Source organism: Bos indicus, chromosome 28 (assembly GCF_029378745.1).
Source record: "Bos indicus isolate NIAB-ARS_2022 breed Sahiwal x Tharparkar chromosome 28, NIAB-ARS_B.indTharparkar_mat_pri_1.0, whole genome shotgun sequence".
NCBI classification, from domain to species: Eukaryota; Metazoa; Chordata; class Mammalia; order Artiodactyla; family Bovidae; genus Bos; species Bos indicus.
The window spans coordinates 10,157,382-10,178,429 of NC_091787.1; the positions used below are offsets into that span (position 1 = coordinate 10,157,382).

The following is a 21,048-nucleotide window of genomic DNA, read 5'->3' on the forward strand; positions in this document are numbered from 1 at the left end:
TTTCTGTGCTGTATCCAAACCAGTATCTCTTAAACCAACCACTCAAGAAACTTTAATTCCTTTAGAAATAGAATGTGTAAATGAATAAAACCCCTTTTTACTATCATCTAGATGTATTCCCATTTTTCCTCTGTGCATTTGGTTGCTTTCTTGATCCTGCCTTGCTGTGTAGTTTTTCTCTCTCATTTTCATAATAATTTCTCATCTCAAAATTTATTCTTGCTATGTTTAGTTGCAAATCTTTAAGTTAGTGGTTGCTTTCTAGTTATGAGAAAGTATTGGAGATAACACTGAGCTGACGATCATGCTGCTGAGTTTTGCAAGTGAATCAATTTATAACTTATGTGTAGGTCTCAGTAAATTTTAGATCTGAGTTATTTCTTTCTTTGAAAACCCACAGAGGTCAAATCTTATGCACTTGCTCTAGGAATTTTGAAAGTCTGCTGTCACAGGTAGAATTTATTCCCTTTTTCTGTCACTTGAAGAATAACAGAAAACAGTTCAACCCTCTGCCTACCAGCCTGCCTCGGGGTTCCTTCTGCTGTCTGCTTGGTTAAATTAAGAAGGGTTCCAGGACCTTTCTCATAGATACTCCACAGCTGTTTCAAGTCAATGCTTCAGCACTCAGCTTTCTTTATAGTCCAACTCTCACATCTGTACATGACCACTGGAAAAACCATAGCCTTGACTAGATGGACTTTTGTTGGCAAAGTAATGTCTCTGCTTTTAAATATGGTGTCTAGGTTTATCATCGCTTTTCTTTCAAGGAGCAAGTGTCTTTAAGTTTCATGGCTACAGTCACGATCCGCAGTGATTTTGGAGCCCAAGAAAATAAAGTCTGTCACTGTTTCCCCATCTATTTGCCGTGAAGTGATGGGACTGGATGCCATGGTCTTTGTTTTTTGAATGTTGAGTTTTAAGCCAACTTTTTCACTCTCCTCTTTGATCTTCATCAAGAGGCTCTTTAATTCCTCTTCACATTCTGCCATCAGGGTGGAATCATCTACATGTCTGAGGTTATTGATATTTCTCCCAGCAGCCTTGAGTCCAGCTTGTGCTTCATCTTGCCTGGCATTTCTGTGTACTCTACATAGAAGTTAAATAAGCTGGGTGACAATATACAGCCTTGACATACTCCTTTCCCAGCTTGGAACCAGTTCCATGTCCAGTTCTAGCTGTTGCTTCATACAGATTTCTCTGCATACAGATTTTACTGTATGTTGCTGCATACAGATTTTCATGAGGCAGGTAAGGTGGTCTGGTATTCCCATCTTTTGAAGAATTTTCCACAGTTTGTTGTGAGCCACACAGTTGAAGGCTTTGGTGTAGTCAATAAAGCAGAAATGTATGTTTTTCTGGAACTCTCTTGCTTTTTTGATGAGCCAACGGATGTTGGCAATTTGATCTCTAGTTCCTCTGCCTTTTCTAAAACCAGCTTGAACATCTGGAAGTTCACAGTTCACGTACTGTTGAAGCCTGCCTTGGAGAATTTTGAGCATTACTTTGCTAGCGTGTGACATGAGTGCAATTGTGTGACAGTTTGAACTTTCCTTGGCATTGACTGTCTTTGAGATTAAAATGAAAACTGACCTTTTCCAGTCCTGTGACCACTGGTGAGTTTTCCAAATTTGCTGGCATATTGAGTGCAGCACTTTCACAGCATCATCTTTAAGGATTTGAAATAGCTCAACTCAATTTCATCATCTCCACTAGCTTTGTTTGTAGTGATGCTTCCTAAGGCCCACTTAACTTCGCATTCCAGGATGTCTGGCTCTAGGTGAGTGATGGTTATCTGGGTCATGAAGATCTTTTTTGTACAGTTCTTCTGTGTATTCTTGCCACCTCTTCTTAATATCTTCTGCTTCTGTTAGGTCCATACCATTTCTGTCCTTTATTGTGCCCATCTTTGCATGAAATGTTCCCTTGGTATCTCTAATTTTCTTGAAGAGATCTCTAATCTTTCTGTTATTCTAATCATTCTATTATTTTCCTCTATTTCTTTGCACTGATCACTGAGGAAGGCTTTCTTATCTCTCCTTGCTATTCTTTGGAACTCTGCATTCAGGTGGGTATATCTTTCCTTTTCTCCTTGCCTTTAGCTTCTCTTCTTTTCTCAGCTATTTGTAAGCCCTCCTCAGAGAACCATTTGCCTTCTTGCTTTTCTTTTTCTTGGGGATGGTCTTGATCATTGCTTCCTCTGCAATGTCATGAACCTCCATCCTTCAGGCACTCCTTTATCAGATCTAATCCCTTGAATCTGTCACTTCCACTTTATATTTCTATGTTAATTTTGTTGCTAATCCCTTACCTGTGTAATTTTTAAGAAGACATCTCAGTAAAGGTTCTTTTAAAACTTCTAAGAAAACTCCATTTATAGAGGTATTAAGTTTTATAATCAGTTATCATCTCACAAAACTAAAATAAGAGTTAAAAATAATCCAGTGTTGAGGTGAAAGGCATAATTATGGTAGAAAAGCTTTGTACATCACTGTGTCTTTTTGTATCAGTAACAGATTGAATATAATTATCCATTCTCTTGAACTCTGATATTTGATTGCAATTTTTAGAATAAAGTATTGCTGTTTGATTTGTTTTTCCACTTGTACTCATTGGCATATGCTAAGAAAATCCCTTAGGGTTTTTAGATCTACTAGATCAAGTTTTATAAGCTTATAGATCAAAGGCTCCTGCCTGTTTTTATCATCCATTAGACTCCCAGGGCAATGTTTGTTTGAGTTAAAATGTAAGAATTGCTGTGTCTCTTCCTGGTTTTCATGTTAATATAGCATAATGGGAAGAGGGAATATGTCCCCGTCTCTTGCTCACATTTGACACTTCATCTGACTTGTCCATTCTGGAGTAATTAAACTAAACCTGAGGCACTGAATTGCTGCCACTTGGAATTTTACCCTAAAGAACTAAAATTTCCCTCTTTGTGTTTCTGTGTGAATTGATTTTCATCCTCAAATTTCTTCTAAGACAGAAAGCACCATGCCTGGCCTCTGTCTTTATAGTCGTCCATCTCCATATGTTGTCTAATATTTTATATCTTAAATAATTACACTTACTGCATGCATAAAAATGATAATTCTTCACCTAAATCAAAGCTATTTGTTTCAGTATTATCATTCATGAGTTTTCTTTTTTTTTCTCCTATCATTTTCAACTTGTAAGGAATTTTTATTTTTATTCTTTTTCTGTTGCTTTTTATCATACTTATGCCATTGACATTGAGATTAAAATAATATATTTGTCCTTTATATTTTACTGTGTTTTACTTTCTTTCTTGCCCTGAATGATCCCTTTTGGATATCTCATAAAGAAATAAGCCAAATGAACCAATAGATGATTTGTACAAAAAGTTAATGTCAGTAATGCCAGAAATAACCTTTCATGTTCTTATCTTTTGAAAATAATGTGTGTCTGTTACATCTGTTCTTCTTTCTCTTTGTATGATGGTTATTTCAGCTTTTGCTTATTTACAGGGCTCATTTTTATTTAATCATTTATACAGATTACTCTCTTCCCTGGCTTGCTCATGCTGCCTTCACACACAGCTAAAAATTATGACGAGCAGTCTTAAAAAACTGAATTGACCACTTTTTTCTATTTGCTACAATTCTGAAGTAGTTCAACCTAAATACTGACAAAAACCAGCTGAGACCATTTCTGAAAGAAATATCTCCAAAACTTAGATAAATTAAAAAACCAAAAATCTCATGAAGAAAATATCTATTACAAACCATGTTCTGTAACATGATTTTGAAGTTTTTCTTTGAATTAGGACTTAAAATGATTTTTTGTAATTCCTCAGTGATATTCTGTATCACTGGTGATCATTTGTAGGCATGTGATTAGTCAGTTTCAACATGGAAAATAAGTTCCAGGATATTATTTGCCATGAATATTAACTACAAAAATGTAACTACACAGGCTGTGTTTTCTGAGATGAAAATGAAATGGTTCTTTACAATTTTTCCTTAAAATTATAATACTGAAAATGAAAGAATCAATCATGATAGAATTGCCATTTAGTCATATACGTATTACTATGTCTGTGTGTTTCAGGGAAGCAAGTGTGGTATTTAACCTCTGTGTTAGAAAACTTTCCCTTGTTTTCTTTAAAACTAATGTGGGTATGTGTGTGTTTTCCTCTGTAGGACTTCCATGCTCCTGGCAACTACATGGTGCCCTAACTTGTCAAATAAAATATTTTTCCTTTTTCACTCTTTTTCATCTGTGTATCTCTCCCAGGAATAAGAAGTCAAAGAAACTTTATGAGTCTTAAGAAAAAGAAAGGAATATATGTACATATTATATTTTGTAGATGAAAAGGGGGTGTTATAAATCATTAGAGGTGGCTGAGTCAAGAGAAAAAGAAAAATTGTGTGACTTTTTTCTTTGAAATTCACATATAATAATATGTAGTGCCTAAGGAATTGCTTTTGGTCACTTTTTGCATGAAATATGGGCAGCCCATCACAGCATATTAATTGATTGTCTACTGTACCTGTTTCTAACCCACTATTTTACTCAAGTAAAATAGCTGAGTTGCTGTTTATATTACTGTGTTTTTATGTAACAGATGAAAAAAAATCTAGACCATTTTCAGAGTATAATTTTAAGAGTATACCTTTTTTGAGATGCTTAGAAATGTAAATTGAATCACTCATTAAAGTCAAACAGCATGTTTTCACGGAAAAAGAATGAACTAATCTAGAAACATATTAAAAGATTTTGAGTTTTGCTTGCTACAGCTTTTCTCTAGCATGTAGTTGACATTGAGTTTTGCTGTGACAACACAGTGGAAATTTTTTGTTTATTATTCATGTTACCGCACTTAACAACAATATAGTCTTTATAAATAGGAGGTTTCAAAATGTCTTTGAAATATTGTGTATTTAATATTTTCTCTTTTTTCCTTATGCCCCTACAGAAATTCATGATGAAGGTAAGACATTGGATCATCTCCTGTATGTGTATTACTCTGTATGTTTTATGTTTGGTTAGTCACATTTGTTTAACTTTTAAATTTGTGGCTTTTTTCTTCAATTTTTCAAGTTTTAAAAAATTAAACCAAACTTTAGAACTTTAAATCTAAGTAAGTACATCCCACATTTAGATTTTTTAAAAATGACATTTTATATCTTTGGGTCACATTGTGACATATTAAGTCTTACTTAGCCAGTGTCAGGAATTTCTTCCATTGAAGCAGTTATTTTTTCTACAGCTCTCCATTTAGAATTTTTACTGTGGGGGCTGTATAGACTGTTACATGTTTATGCACTCTTGCATGAAGTAATAGGAAATTCATACACTGGAAAATTATAAGAGACACCAAGAAACTCCTAGTGAATTACTTACTCCAGGAGAAGTGAAAATAATTCACTTATTTAAAATAAATAAATTCTTATTTATTTATTTATGGCTGTGCAGAGTCTTTGTTGCTACACGAGCTTTCTCTAGTTGCAGCAAGTGGGGCTACTCTCTAGCTGCAGTGCATGGAGTTCTCTTTGCAGTGGCTTCTGTTGTTGTAGATAGAGCGTAGGCTCTAGGGCACACAGATTTCAGTAATTGTGGCATGTGGGCTCAGTTACCGCTGGGCTCTATAGTACAGGCTCTTGAGCACAGGCTCAGTAATTGTGGCGCATTGGCTAAGCTGCTCCGTGGCATGTGGGATCTTCACAGATCAAGGATGGCCCTGATATCTCTTGGACTAGCAGGCAGATTCTTTACCACTGAGCCACCAGGGGAGCCCCTCAGCTTCTTTTTATTCCTCTATCAAATTAGAAAAATGAAAACATTTTAAAAAGAGACAAACTAAAATTGTAGAGTAAAATCCATGGTCATATCATTGAAGGACACATGTAGGGGAAAAGTGGAACAGCAGAATGTTGTTTGAGACAAAATGTAGAAATGTTTTCATTTTTATATACCTACCACATTTCCCTAGAACTTTAACAAAATTTAATTTTATCTTAAAAGCTGAGGAACAATGTATAGAGAAGTTGTGTTCAGGTAATGAAGGCTTCATGTATTTTGAGGTGTTAAAAGAATATCACTTCAAAAGATGGAAACTCTGAGAAGTATGAAATTAAAATTCTGAATGTAGGTTTAAATGGTTCCTTAGAAAAAAAGAAAGCAAAGTATCTGTGTCTGTCTGTGGAGTTACATTCTTATTTAACCAAACTGTCAAGAGGGGCATTGTACTGACACATAGATCTATTCATTAGCCTTAAGAATTTAACAGTTTCAATAGAATGACAGAGCACAGTCTTTATTTGAAGTCCCTGTCAACAAGGACCCAAAACATTTTCTAGAATTTCAAATAGTTCCATCTATTATTTTTCAGTAAAAAATATTATTACCTTGCAAAGAGAAGACATGAACTGCTCAATGAAAATCACGAAACGAAGGATTTGGTTGGAAAATGTCATCAATAGTGGGAAACATGAATATGTTCTCTCTTTGCAAATATTAATAATAAATTTGGGTTTGGTTTTTTAAAAATTAGCAGTTTTGCTCACTAAATCTGCATTTATTAATTGCAGATTAATTAATATTAATTTTTAATTTAATTTAATTTAATTAATTTATTTAATTTTTAATTAATACCATCTCACCCCTATCCAAATATCTTGTCAGTTTCATATCTATGCTTCCTTGGAGGATGGTGAATGGGATAGTTCCCTGAAGCATGTACCTCAAGTTCTTTCATGAGTAGATTCATACAAAAATCAATGCCAATAGAAAAATGATGTCCATTTAGTTTAAACCAGGTGGCATACCTAAAATAATTTAGTTAGGCTGTGATTTCTTTTAATTGCAAGGTCTTTTAACCCAATGACTTATTTTTATACCTGCATTGAATCATCTAGAAAGGTTAGAATTTAACTGAGTGAAGGCATATGCATTCAACTATAGTTAATTTAAGCCACTTACAAGGAAAAGGATGCTAAATTTTATTCAACTTTCACTTTTCAATCATGACTTGGCTTTGGGTTTCAGACCTGGACACACACTGTTAATAACTTCCTAGAACCAGCCAGATGCTTCCTTGTAACAGGAGCTATTTCTGCTGGTTGGCACTGAACAGTGATGAGTTAGTACTGTCCTGGTCCTGGTTCCTCTGCCTTTTCTAAATCCAGCTTGAAGATCTGGAAGTTCATGGTTCATGTACTGTTGAAGCCTGTCTTGGAGAATTTTGAGAATTACTTTGCTAGGGTGTGAGATGAGTGCGATTGTGTAGTAATTTGAGCACTCTTTGGCATTGCCTTTCTTTGGGATTGGAATGAAAACTGACCTTTTCCAGTCCTGTGGCCACTGCCAAGTTTTCCAAATTTGCTGACATATTGAGTGCAGCACTTTCATAGCATCATCTTTTAGGGTTTGAAATAGCTCAGCTTGAATTCCTTCACCTCCACTAGTTTTGTTCACAGTGATGCTTCCTAAGGCCCACTCCAGGATATCTGGCTCTAGGTGAGTGATCACACCATCGTGGTTATCTGAGTCATGAATATCTTTTTTGTATAGTTCTTCTGTGTATTCTTACCACCTCTTCTTAATATCTTTTGCTTCTGTTAGGTCCATACCATTTCTGTCCTTTATTGTGCCCATCTTTGCATGAAATGTTCCCTTGGTATCTCTAATTTTCTTGAAGAGATCTCTAGTGTTTCCCATTCTATTGTTTTCCTCTATCTCTTTGCCATTGATCACTGAGGAAGGCTTTCTTATCTCTCTGCTTGCTGTTCTTTGGAACTCGGCATTCAAATGGGATATCTTTTCTTTGCTCCTTTGCCTTTTGCTTCTCCTCATTGCATAGCATAGGTGTTTGTAAGTCCTCCTCAGACAATCATTTTGCCTTTTTCATTTCTTGGGGATGGTCTTGATCACTGTCTCCTGTACAGTGTTACCAACCTCTGTCCATAGTTCTTCAGGCAGTCTGTCCATCAGATCTAATCCCTTGAATTTATTTGTCACTTCCAGTGTATATTCATAAGGGATTTGATTTAGGTCATACCTGAATGGTCTAGTGGTTTTCCTTGGTTTCTTCAATTTAAGTCTGAATTTGGCAATAAGGAGTTCATCATCTGAGCGACAGTCAGTTCCTGGTCTTGTTTTTGCTGACTGTATAGAGCTTCTTCATCTTTGGCTGCAAAGAGGAACCAGAGATTAAATTGCCAACATCTGTTGGATCATCATAAAAGCAAGAGAGGTCCAAATACATCTACTCTTGCTTTATTGACTATGCCAAAGCCTTTGACTGTGTTGATCACAACAAACTGTGGAAAGTTCTTCAAGAGATGGGAATACCAGACCACCTGATTTGCCTCCTGAGAAAGGAGGTCAAGAAGCAACAGTTAGAACTGGACATGGAATAACAGACTGGTTCCACATCGGGAAAGGAGTATGTCAAGGCTGCATATTGTCACCCTGCTTATTTAACTTATATGCAGACTACATCATGAGAAGTGCTGGATTGGATGAAGCTCAAACTGAAATCAAGATTGCTGGGAGAAATATCAATAACCTCAGATATGCAGATGACACCACCATTATGGCAGAAGGAGAAGAAGAACTAAAGAGCCTCCTGATGAAACTGAAAGAGGAGATTGAAGAAGTTGGCTTAAAACTCAACATTCAGACAATTATGATCATGGCATCTGGTCCCATCACTTCATGGCAAATAGATAGGGAAATGATGGAAACAGTGACAGACTTTCTTTTTTTGGGGGCTCCAAAATTACTGCAGATGGTGACTACAGCCATGAAATTAAAGGATGCTTGCTCCTTGGAAAGAAAGTTATGACCAACTTAGACAGCATATTAAAAGGCAGAGACATTTCCTTGCCAACAACGGTTCATCTAGTCAAAACTATGCTTTTTCTAGTAGTCATGTATGGATGTGAGAGTTGGACTATGAAGAGGGCTGAGTGCTGAAGAGTTTATGCTTTTAAACTGTGGTGTTGGAGAAGACTCTTGAGAGTCCCTTGGACAACAAAGGGATCCAGCCAGTCCATCCTAAAGGAAATCAGTCCTCAATATTCGTTGGAAGGACTGATACTGAAGCTGAAACTCCAATACTTAGTCACCTGATGTGAAGAACTGACTCATTTGAAAAGACCCTGATGCTGGGAAGGATTGAAGGTCAGAGGAGAAGGGAACGACAGAGGATGAGATGGTTGTTGGATAGCATCACTGACTCAATGGAAATGAGTTTGAGTAAACTCCGGGAGTTGGTGACAGACAGGGTAGCCTGGCGTGCTGCAGTCCACGGGTTACAAAGAGTCAGACACGACTGAGCCACTGAAATGAACTGAACTGAATTGTCCTGGTCCTGGTCTCTTCCCTCTGGAGACTTTTCATTAAGTCACCATCACATGCTGGCCATCCGATGCTAAGTGGCTGTCTTGACAGTGTCAACTGGCTTTGTCAGGTATATTGATTTTGCACTGAAGCCAGATTTCTCATTAATTATTATAATCATCCTGTGAATCTGTTATATGATTCATTATTGAAGATGGCAGGCATGTTTGCATAGTTTCTGCTGCTAGAGACCTGCAGATGGACCAAATGCCAAGATCAGCAATTCTGTGCTGCTCCTATCTAGTTAGTAGTGTTCACGTTTGCATGAAACTGATTTTCAGGTGATGTATAGGCTTCCCCTTAGAGATACTTGTTTTTCTCCCTGGAACCACTCTTTGCCCAGCTATTATTATTTGTGTTTGAAGCCAAAACTTAAAAGCTTCTCTGCTTTAGTATCTGAGTGCTATGAAAGTGCTCTAAGGCGGATTTCTTTTTGTTGTTGTCTATTGTTTTAAACTTTAGTTGAATAGCTTAGTATTACCTAAGCAGTAAGCTCTTTTTAAGATCTCCTTGTGTTTCTTCTGAAATCGTGTTTTATAACAGTCAAGGAATATAGAAAAGTTCACCTGTAGAGTCTGATTTATTTTTTTAAAAAAAGGCCTCTTGAATAACAAAAGCCTGGAATTGCAAGAAATGAGCTAAACTGATTAGCACAGCATTTTTGTCCAGAAAATATTATTAAAATGGGAAACCTCAAAATATATAGATGTTATATACTTAATAAGTTAAATTATTTTAAAACAGCAATTGCATTAGATGTGTTAATAAGCAAATATATTATACACATACATTTTAAAAATATGGAGTGGCTAACCTATACCTTCAGTTGGTAAAGAATCCACCTGCAATTCAGGAGACCCCGGTTTGATTCCTGGGTCAGGAAGATCCACTAGAGAAGGGATAGGCTACCCACTCCAGTATTCATGCTCTTCCTTGGTGGCTCAGATGGTAAAGAATTTGCATTCAATGAGGGAGACCTGGATTTGATCCCTGGGTTGGGAAGATCCCCTGGAGGAGGGCATGGCAACCCACTCCAGTATACTTAACTGGAGAATCCCCATGAACAGAGGATCCTGGCAGGCTACAGTTCCTTGGGGTCACAAAGACATGGACATGACTGAGTCACTAAGCACAGCACAGTTTATACGTACATATGAATATATCAAGTGCATAGCGAAGCTTTATAGAAAAAAGAGCACTCAATGCTATTCTAATTAAATCTGAAGCCTTGTTCTTCATTTAGAAATACCTTGTTTTGGTCAAGAAGACAAGTCAAAGTACCTTGACTGTGTAGTGTCATTAAACGTCAACTGGATCTGTAGCTCTGGAACATATATATGATAGGAAAAGGTAAGGTCCTATCAAGTAGTACAGATCAGACAAGGTAAATCAATTTTTCTTGGCCACAATAAATCAAAAGTATTATAGAAAATTAAAGTACTCTCTAAACAGGTCCTCATTCTTAGTAGGAATGTAATTTTGCAAAGTCGATTTTTCCCTTTCTCACTCAGGGCATGAAGTTATTTTCATTTTTTGATAAAACACTTTTTCTGATAATTTTAATGCCTTTTAATATCAGTTTTTAAATGGTTTGGAAGTGTTTTAAGCATAATCTATAAATAAAGTTATTTTAAGAAATTAAATGCAGCAAACCTAGAAGAAAAAGAAATAAAAGGAATCCAGATCAGAAAAGAAGACGTAAAGCTCTCACTGTTTGTAGATAGTGTAGATAATACTGTACATAGAAAACCTTAAAGATAGTATTAGAAAATTACTAGAGCTAATCAGTGAATCTAGCAAAGTAGCATGATACAAAATCAATACACAGAAATCACTTCCTTTTCTATATACTAACAATGGAAAAATCAAAAAGAGAAATTAAGAAATCAATCCCATTCACCATTAACACAAAGAATTTAATATCTAGGAATAAACTTACCTAAGAGGACAAAAGAACCATGCAGAGAAAATTATAAGACACTGATGAAAGAAATCAAAGACAACATAAACAGATGGAGAGATATTCCATGTTCCTGGGTAGGAAGAATCAATGTTCTGAAAATGACTATACTATCAAACACAATCTACAGATTCAGTGCTATCCGTATCAAATTACCAATGCATTTTTCACAGAACTAGAACAAAAATTTTCATAATTCATATGGAAACACAAAAGACCCTGAATAGCCAAAGCAGTCTTGAGAAAGAAAAATGGAGCTGGAGGACTCAACCTTCCTGATTTCAGATTGTACTACAAAGCTATAGTCATCAAGACAGTATGGTACTGGCATAAAAACAGAAATATAGACCAATGGAACAAGATAGAAAGCCCAGGAATAAGCCCATGCACCTATGGGTACCTTATTTTTGAAAAAGGAGGCAAGAATATAAAAGGGAGCAAAGACAGCCTCTTCAATAAATGGTGCTGGGAAAACTGGACAGCTACATGTAAAAGAATGAGATTAGAACACTTCCTAACACCATACACAGAGATAAACTCAAAATGGTTAAAGACCTAAATGTAAGACCAGACACTATAAAACTCTTACTTAGGAATATATCTACCTAAAGAAACTAAAGACCTATATATAGAAAACTATAAAACACTGGTGAAGGAAATCAAAGAGGACACTAATAGATGGAGAAATATACCATGTTCATGGATTGGAAGAATCAATATAGTGAAAATGAGTATACTACCCAAAGCAATTTATAGATTCAATGCAATCCCTATCAAGCTACCAACGGTATTCTTCACAGAGCTAGAACAAATAATTTCACAATTTGTATGGAAATACAAAAAACCTCAAATAGCCAAAGTGATCTTGAGAAAGAAGAATGGAACTGGAGGAATCAACCTACCTGACTTCAGGCTCTACTACAAAGCCACAGTTATCAAGACAGTATGGTACTGACACATAGACAGAAATATAGATCAATGGAACAAAATAGAAAGCCCAGAGATAAATCCACGCACATATGGACACCTTATCTTTGACAAAGGAGGCAAGAATATACAATGGATTAAAGACAATCTCTTTAACAAGTGGTGCTGGGAAATCTGGTCAACCACTTGTAAAAGAATGAAACTGGACCACTTTCTAACACCATACACAAAAATAAACTCAAAATGGATTAAAGATCTAAACATAAGACCAGAAACTATAAAACTCCTAGAGAACATAGGCAAAACACTCTCTGACATACATCACAGCAGGATCCTCTATGACCCACCTCCCAGAATATCGGAAATAAAAGCAAAAATAAACAAATGGGACCTAATTAACCTTAAAAGCTTCTGCACATCAAAGGAAACTATCAGCAAGGTGAAAAGACAGCCTTCAGAATGGGAGAAAATAATAGCAAATGAAGCAACTGACAAACAACTAATCTCAAAAATACACAAGCAACTCCTACAGCTCAACTCCAGAAAAATAAATGACCCAATCAAAAAATGGGCCAAAGAACTAAATAGACATTTCTCCAAAGAAGACATACAGATGGATAACAAACACATGAAAAGATGCTCAACATCACTCATTATCAGAGAAATGCAAATCAAGACCACTATGAGGTACCATTTCACACCAGTCAGAATGGCTGCCATCCAAAAGTCTACAAATAATAAATGCTGGAGAGGGTGTGGAGAAAAGGGAACCCTCTTACACTGTTGGTGGGAATGCAAACTAGTACAGCCACTATGAAGAACAGTGTGGAGATTCCTTAAAAAACTGGAAATAGAACTGCCTTATGATCCAGCAATCCCACTGCTGGGCATACACACTGAGGAAACCAGAAGGGAAAGAGACACGTGTACCCCAATGTTCATCGCAGCACTGTTTATAATAGCCAGGACATGGAAGCAACCTAGATGTCCATCAGCAGATGAATGGATAAGAAAGCAATGGTACATATACACAATGGAGTATTACTCAGCCATTAAAAAGAATACATTTGAATCAGTTCTAATGAGGTGGATGAAACTGGAGCCTATTATACAGAGTGAAGTAAGCCAGAAGGAAAAACACCAATACAGTATACTAACGCATATATCTGGAATTTAGAAAGATGATAACAATAACCCTGTGTACGAGACAGCAAAAGAGACACTGATGTATAGAACAGTCATATGGACTCTGTGGGAGAGGGAGAGGGTGGGAAGATTTGGGAGAATGGCATTGAAACATGTAAAATATCATGTATGAAACGAGATGCCAGTCCAGGTTCAATGCACGATACTGGATGCTTGGGGCTAGTGCACTGGGACGACCCAGAGGGATGGTATGGGGAGGGAGGAGGGAGGAGGGTTCAGGATGGGGAGCACATGTATACCTGTGATGGATTCATTTTGATATTTGGCAAAACTAATACAATTATGTAAAGTTTAAAAAAAAAAAAAAAAAAAACTCTTAGAGGAAAACATAGGCAGACCACTTGATGACAAAAATCAAAGCGAGATCCTCTATGACCCACCTCCTATAGTAATGCAAATAAAAACAAAAGTAAACAAGTGGGACCTGATTAAACTTAAAAGCTTTTGCACAGCCAAGGAAACTCTAAGCAAGGTGAAAAGACAACCCTCAGAATGGGAGAAAATAATAACAAATGAAACAACTGACAAAGAATTAATTTCCAAAATATACAAGCGGTTCATACAACTCAATAGCAGGAAAGCAATCAACTCAATCAAAAAGTGGGAAAAAGACCTAAACAGACATTTCTCCAAAGAGGACATACACATGAAAAGATGTTCAACATTGCTCATTATTAGAGAAACGCAAATCAAAACCACAATGAGATATCACCTCACACCAGTCAGAGTGGCCTCATCAAAAAGTCTACAAACAATAAATGCTGGAGAGGGTGTGGAGAAAAGGGAACACTCTTGAACTGTTGGTGGGAATGTAAATTGATAACAGCCACTATGAAAGAGGGAGAAGGCAATGGCACCCCACTCTAGTACTGTTGCCCGGAAAATTCCATGGATGGAGGAGCCTGGTAGGCTGCAGTCCATGGGGTCGCTAAGAGTCAGACACGACTGAGTGACTTCACTTTCACTTTCCACTTTAATGCATTGTAGAAGGAAATGGCAACCCACTCCAGTGTTCTTGCCTGGAGAATCCCAGGGACGGAGGAGCCTGGTGGGCTGCCGTCTATGGAGTCGCACAGAGTCGGACACGACTGAAGCGACTTGGCAGCAGCAGCAGCAGCAACTATGAAAGAGGGTATGGAGGGAGATTCCTTAGAAAACTAGGAATAAAACCACCATATGACCCAGCAGTCCCACTCCTAGGCATATACCCTGAGGAAACCAACATTGAAAGAGACACATGTATCCCATTGTTCACTGCAGCACTATTTACAATAGCTGGAACATGGAAGCAACCTAGAAGTCCATCAATAGATGAATACATAAAGAAGTCTGGTACATATATACAATGGAGTATTACTCAGCCAAAGAAAGGAACACATTTGGGTCAGTTCTGATGAGGTGAATGAACACAGAACCTATTATACAGAGTGAAGTGAGTCTAAAAGAGAAAGATAAATATTGTATTCTAATGCACATATATGGAATGTAGGAAAATGGTTCTGAAGAATTTATTTACAGGGCAACAATGGAGAAACAGACATAGAGAATAGACTTATGGACATGGGGAGAGGGGAGGAGAGGGTGAGATGTATGGAAAGAGTAAGATGGAAACTTACATTACTATATGTAAAAGAGATAGCCCAAGGGAATTTGCTGTATGGCTCAGGAAACTCAATCAGGGGTTCTGTTTCAACATAGAGGGGTGGGGTGGGGAGGGAGATAAGATGGAGGTTGAAAAGGGCAGGGATATATGTATACCTATGGCTGATTCATGTTGAAGTTTGACAGAAAACAACAAAATTCTTTAAAGCAATTATCCTTCAGTAAAAAAATAAATTTGAAGAAGAAATTAATTGAAATAATAGGAAGGAGATATATTTTTAGTTAAAAAGGTATAATGATATTGAATATTAAAGTGCTTTCTTCTGTACTTTTTTTTTTAATTTCATTTTATTAAAGTGTTTCTTATATAGTTGCATTTTTATTTTGATGTGTAGCTAGGGAAAAAAAAGATTATAAGATAAAAAAATATTGAGAGTGATTTCCTCAGGAATTTAGGTGAGCTTTATTTTCATCTTTTTTACCTGAATATTTTTTTCTTTTAGCCATTTTTTTATTTTTTTTTAATTTTATTTTATTTTTAAACTTTACAATATTGTATTGGTTTTGCCAAATATCGAAATGAATCCGCCACAGGTATGTTTAAGTCAGTATCTTCATACTCATCCTTAAAGATCTCTTTTCCCTGTAGAAACAGGTAAAAACTCCTTAGTATAATGTTCTCTACTTCCCATGATCTTAACCTGATCTGTGACCTAGTACTTCAGTCAGGTTGTCTCTTCCTCTTGCTTAATACCCTGCGGTTGTTTTTTTAAGGCACTTATCCGCACATGCCCCTGGTATCGTGTTAAGAGCAGCAAGAAAGCTCAGGGCAGGGAAAGCGTGTCTCTTCGGAGCACAAAGGGATTTGGGGGCAAGGTTAGAAAGGGCTGAATGTCCTTGACGCTTATGCTACTCAATGTTGTCCCCAAAACAACATACCTGCACCACTGGGAAATTTTTGAAATGCAGTGTCTCTGTATTTATCCCAGACCTACTGGAGCAGAATCTCAGGGACACGCCAAGAGTTCTGTGTTTTCACAAGCTCTCCAGCTGATTTTTAAGCATGCTAGAATTTGAGAAGCACTCTTCTATATCATGTGGGGTTCCCTGGTAGTTCAGACGGTGAAGAATCTGCCTGTAACGCAGGTGACCTTGGTTCGATACCTGGGTTGGGAAGATCCCCTGGAGAAGGGAATGGCTACTCACTCCAATACTCTTGCCTGGAGAATTCCATGGACAGAGGAGCCTGGCAAGCTGCAGTCGATGGGGGTCACAAAGTGTTGGACATGACTGAATGAGTGAGCACCCACCTTCTATCTCATATAAAGGAATTTGGATGTTTTTCTTAGAAACATTTGGAAGGTAGGAAAGGTTTTTAGGCCTGAAGATTCATTTGATGATCTTTGTGTTTTAATCAGACTTAGTCATTGAAGAAATGCTTATTTAGTCCTTTCTATGTACCAGGCATTTTGCAAAGTACCTGAGATCCCGTGGTGCCCAAAGTACCATAGTCCCTGTTCAACATGGACTAGAGTGTAATGGGAAATACAGACAATAAACAACTGGGAATCAGTAATTACAAATCACGATATTTTTGAACTCAGGTTCATTCTTCAAGAACTAATTAAACTGCTGGCTCTCCCCTCCCCCACCCCCAGCTACTCCCTTGGTAGCTTTGTCCCAATTTAAGGATTCTTTCCGTAGCACTTTGCTCATCTGTGTGCATGCATGCTCAGTCATATCTGTCTCTTTGCAGCCCCATGGACTGTAGCCCACCAGACTCCTCTTTCTGTGGAATTTTCCAGGCAAGAATACTGGAGTGGATTGCCATTTCCTCCTCCAGGGAATCTTCCTGTCCCAGAAATCAAACCCATTTCCCTTACATTTATCCTGCATTGGGAAGAGGATTCTCTACTACATTTGCACTAGCTCTTATTTTATTCCCATTAAACTATTCATGAGAAGAAGAGAGCATTTTATACACTTAGTTAAGTTTACTTTTTTTTTTTTTTCTTTGCGGACTCTTTCTTTGCTCTATGCAGACTGCTCAAGGTGGTGGCCACCGAACGCTCCTCTACGGTCATGCAATACTGCTGCGGCATTCCTACAGTGGCATGGTGAGTACATGTGGAGACTTCGTCTCCCCTATGGTCATGCTGATCTATTTGTGCATACAGGGCAAAGAAATATTTGGTAATCCCATTCCATTGATGGCTTTAATAAGCTTGAATTGTATGTGTTTTTTAATATATTTGAACACTGTTTATTTTCTTATTTATAATAGGATGGTTCGCTTAGAGGACCTTTAAGGACCATACATTCTATCACTGTATGACTTCTGTCTTTGTATCTTATTTTGAAAGACTAGGTTTTAGGAGGAGAGTTTCTTTTTTTTCCCATATCAGCTCCTTCTTACACCCAGTTATCCATTTATCTACTGGGTTCCTCTCAGATACAGTTTACTCATTATCATTTATATATGTGTGTATATATATTCTTATAGGTCTAAAGTATTATAAAATATATAAGCATTCTCTTCTTTTGAAAGCTTTATTAAGTTGTACAAACAATACATATTCATTCTGTAAGATTTGGAAATTACAGAAGAATGAAATATTCATGATCACACCAATGACAGAAAATTCTTGGGAACTTTTTAAAAATTTTCAATATTTTCTTAATTTTTTTGTATAACTGATATCTTGTTACATAACCAAATTTTATACAGGTTTTTTTTTTAACATATTGTCACAGTACAAGTACTATCTATGTTATTTAAATTTTTATCAGATTTATTTTAGTGACTACATGATAGTCCAGTACTTGGAAATATAAAATAATCACTACTTTTAAGAAGGAGATAATTCCCTAAATATGTAGACTGTTTTTGAGCAAAAACTTAAGCATAGTCTCTATAGCAATACCCCTCAAAACAGAAAAAAAATCATGTCTTTATCATCAGGAATACTGATATGAAAAATCTGGTTAATGGAATTGAAAAGTACAGGAAGAGAAGTATAGGAAAAGTATAGATATGATTTTAATGATGACTTAATAATGTCATTGCTATTAATGGCCTACATCACATTAGTAAGTAAGATGAGAAAAATGTGATCATCTTAACAGGTATGAAACAAGTTTTTAATAAAACTACCAATTCCTAATAAAAATTGATCATTGATGGTTATTTCCTCAATGATGAGGAAAATATTTGTGTTAAATCAATGGCCAACTTCATAGTTAATTGTCAAACACTAAGTCCATTCTTGACAAAACAAAAACAAACTCCAAGAATATGCTGTCTAACATTGTTCTGGAAATCTTGGCTGACTTATTAAGATATGAAGTAAAATAAAGGAAAACACTTCAAGTGACTGGATACAAGACAAATGTATAAAAATAGCGTTTTTGCATATAGCACTCATACATTAAAACTCCATGGGAAGAACTTCACTTTCAGGAACCATCAGAACACATAAAATAATAAATATGAGAGTCTGTTTTTAAATAACTACCCTCTCTATACATAGTAGATGGGAAAGAGCCTAAACATGGTTGGTAGATCTGGGTTCAGGCTTACTTTCCTATATGCTATACTCCTTTGGGTACCTTGCTGAACCTCTCTAAGCCTGTAAATGCAACTGAAAATTTTACTCATTCAGTCAGTAAATATTATTCAGCACCTCTTGTGTGCTAGATACTGTTCTGGGTGCTAGATATAGTAAGAAAGACTAGTCTTTGCCATATAAAATTTAATTAACATTTAGTTGAATAATTATAGTCTGTACCTAGCAGTTGCAGTGAACATTTAAGGAAGAGAGAATGTACATTAACAACTCCAGAGCCTGGTACTGTAATATTATTGGAAAATATCACAGAACACTTTAATAGGGATCACTGTACATTTTTTTTCCCCCAGGAAGTCAGTATTACAACATTGGTACTTTTCCTCAAATTAACATTGATATTTAATATGCCTAGATCTAAAGTCTGTAAACCTCAGAGACCACAATGTCTTGTGATTAGACTCCTACTCCTAACTAGCTAGGAATATGTTTGAGGACCTTTGAAGCATCTTTTCTATATCTTTGGGAGTCAGTGGTTTACAGTCAGGGAACAGATTCTCCTGGTTCATTGAATTTACACCCTCATGGCACCAAATTCCACTTGACTTCTATCCCCAATCCATTTATCACCTGCCTCCTTACACTCACAGACACCCACTGAGTTGGGTGGACCCTTTTCCATTGTAGGGATTGTCTAGGTCTTGCATTACTTGTCCAGTGATTCTGGAAGTCTGGGCTGGCCTAATCCCCAGAGCTGTTCCTGAGTCCTGTCGGCATAGTTCCTGTTCTTTCAAGCACTGCACTTGGTTGGGGTAGATGACAGTGTATCTTGAGCTCATACTAGATTCATCTCTGTGTTCTCAGTCTTGTGGCACTTAGTGTAGATTTTGAGGTTAGCATGGGAGTAGGGGAGTTGGCCAGAAAAATGATCCTAAACTTTATGTCCAAGAATATCCAGTTAGGAAAACTTGAGGCAGGGAGAGGAGTCAGAGATGATGGTGTTGGGCAGCGTTGCATTCTTCCTGGGTAAGCACACATAGGTATACACCCGATAAAGCCTCATTGCAGTGAGGAATATGCTACATGCCACGATCAATTCTAGATGAATTTTAAAGAGTTTAAAAATTTGAAAATAAAACTAGAAGATAAGAGTGAATAGTGTTCAAATTTCTGCTTGAAATAAAGATTTCTGACAGATCAGGTTGTTCTTTTGCTTATGATCATGAATATCACACAAAGTGAGAGATGTAGAGACATATCCCCAGTTACTCATCTTGTTTTGTCTACAGGACATATTTCTGCAATATTTTTCTGAGTGGGAAAAAAACCCCACATTTCCTCTAGAACATTGCTCCCAGTGAATGCTAAGTGCTCAGAATTAGACTTGGAAAGAACGGGATATGTTTAGTGACAACTACTGATTCTGTGTCTTTTAGTATCTGTGCTGCCTGTCCACCTCTCGGTCTTCAACTGATAAGCTGGCTTTTGATGTTGGCTTGCAAGAGGATACAACAGGTGAGCACCTTGGTCTGCAATGAAGCTGTGTTCAGAAGAGCATGGCAGGAACTGGATTGGGAGACATCATGAGACCCGATGGAAGATGTATTGGCTGGATATTCTTAGGAACGGTTTCAGGATGAAACCAGTGATTAACTATGGAAGGGTTTTATTAGAAGGAGGAAACGTGCACTGTTTCTGTTGGAAGGTCATCCCGACATAATTATCTTGATTTGCAAACTAGACTTTAAACTTTATTCTTTTGATGGAGTTGGGTAGGAAAACAGTACTTAACAACATGCTGTGCTGTCTGATAACCATATTAACGTGCACTGATTAGTTTGTAAAGTATTATTGCATATTTCTTTATTTTATATTTCATCTTAAAAACATTTTTAAGTGTGCAAATACAACATAATCGGTGTCAACATTCAACCAAAAAGACAGAAAATGAAAAGGGTCATCAAACTATATATATATATATATGTATATTTATTTATTTACGTATATTAGTATATTTATCCTTTTGAAGACTCAAAATACGAGAGTATAGATTTTATTGTGTTTTTCTTCTCAATGCTCTAAAGACTTTACACTATATCCACCTCTGTATGATTTGATTCTTTTATTTTTTACAATGAGCATGTCTGCCTTTGGAATTAAAGATTAAGGACCAAGTAGAAAAAGGAATGGAAGGAAATAGATCAACTTGTATCAGGTTGTTGCTTTTATAGGTGACATGAAACTCACACCTGCCCTCCTTTTTGAAATACTTTCCCATACTCTAAAAATGTGACCAATAACAAATGGATAAAATAAAGTTCTATTTACCAACCTAATTAACTTTTTAATAGACAAACACATCACCTTATACAGGGAATTCTGAGAATCCCAGGCACCAAAAAGATAAATATATTCCTCTCA

The 21,048-nt window shown here is 36.6% G+C and overlaps 1 protein-coding gene across 3 annotated transcripts in view; it reads left to right on the forward strand.

Moving 5' to 3' along the window:
* Window positions 1–21,048, forward strand: part of RYR2 (ryanodine receptor 2) — an 832,848-nt gene that overhangs the window by 330,138 nt on the left and 481,662 nt on the right. Inside the window, exons 5-7 of one of the 3 annotated variants that reach the window (XM_070781954.1) lie at window positions 4,937–4,951; window positions 17,104–17,178; window positions 20,064–20,142. In XM_070781954.1, the coding sequence (XP_070638055.1) occupies window positions 4,937–4,951; window positions 17,104–17,178; window positions 20,064–20,142 (169 nt within the window). Of the gene's footprint in view, window positions 1–4,936; window positions 4,952–15,514; window positions 17,179–20,063; window positions 20,143–21,048 lie in introns of those variants that run through there. The other 2 variants (XM_070781952.1, XM_070781953.1) reach the window with 2 other exon arrangements.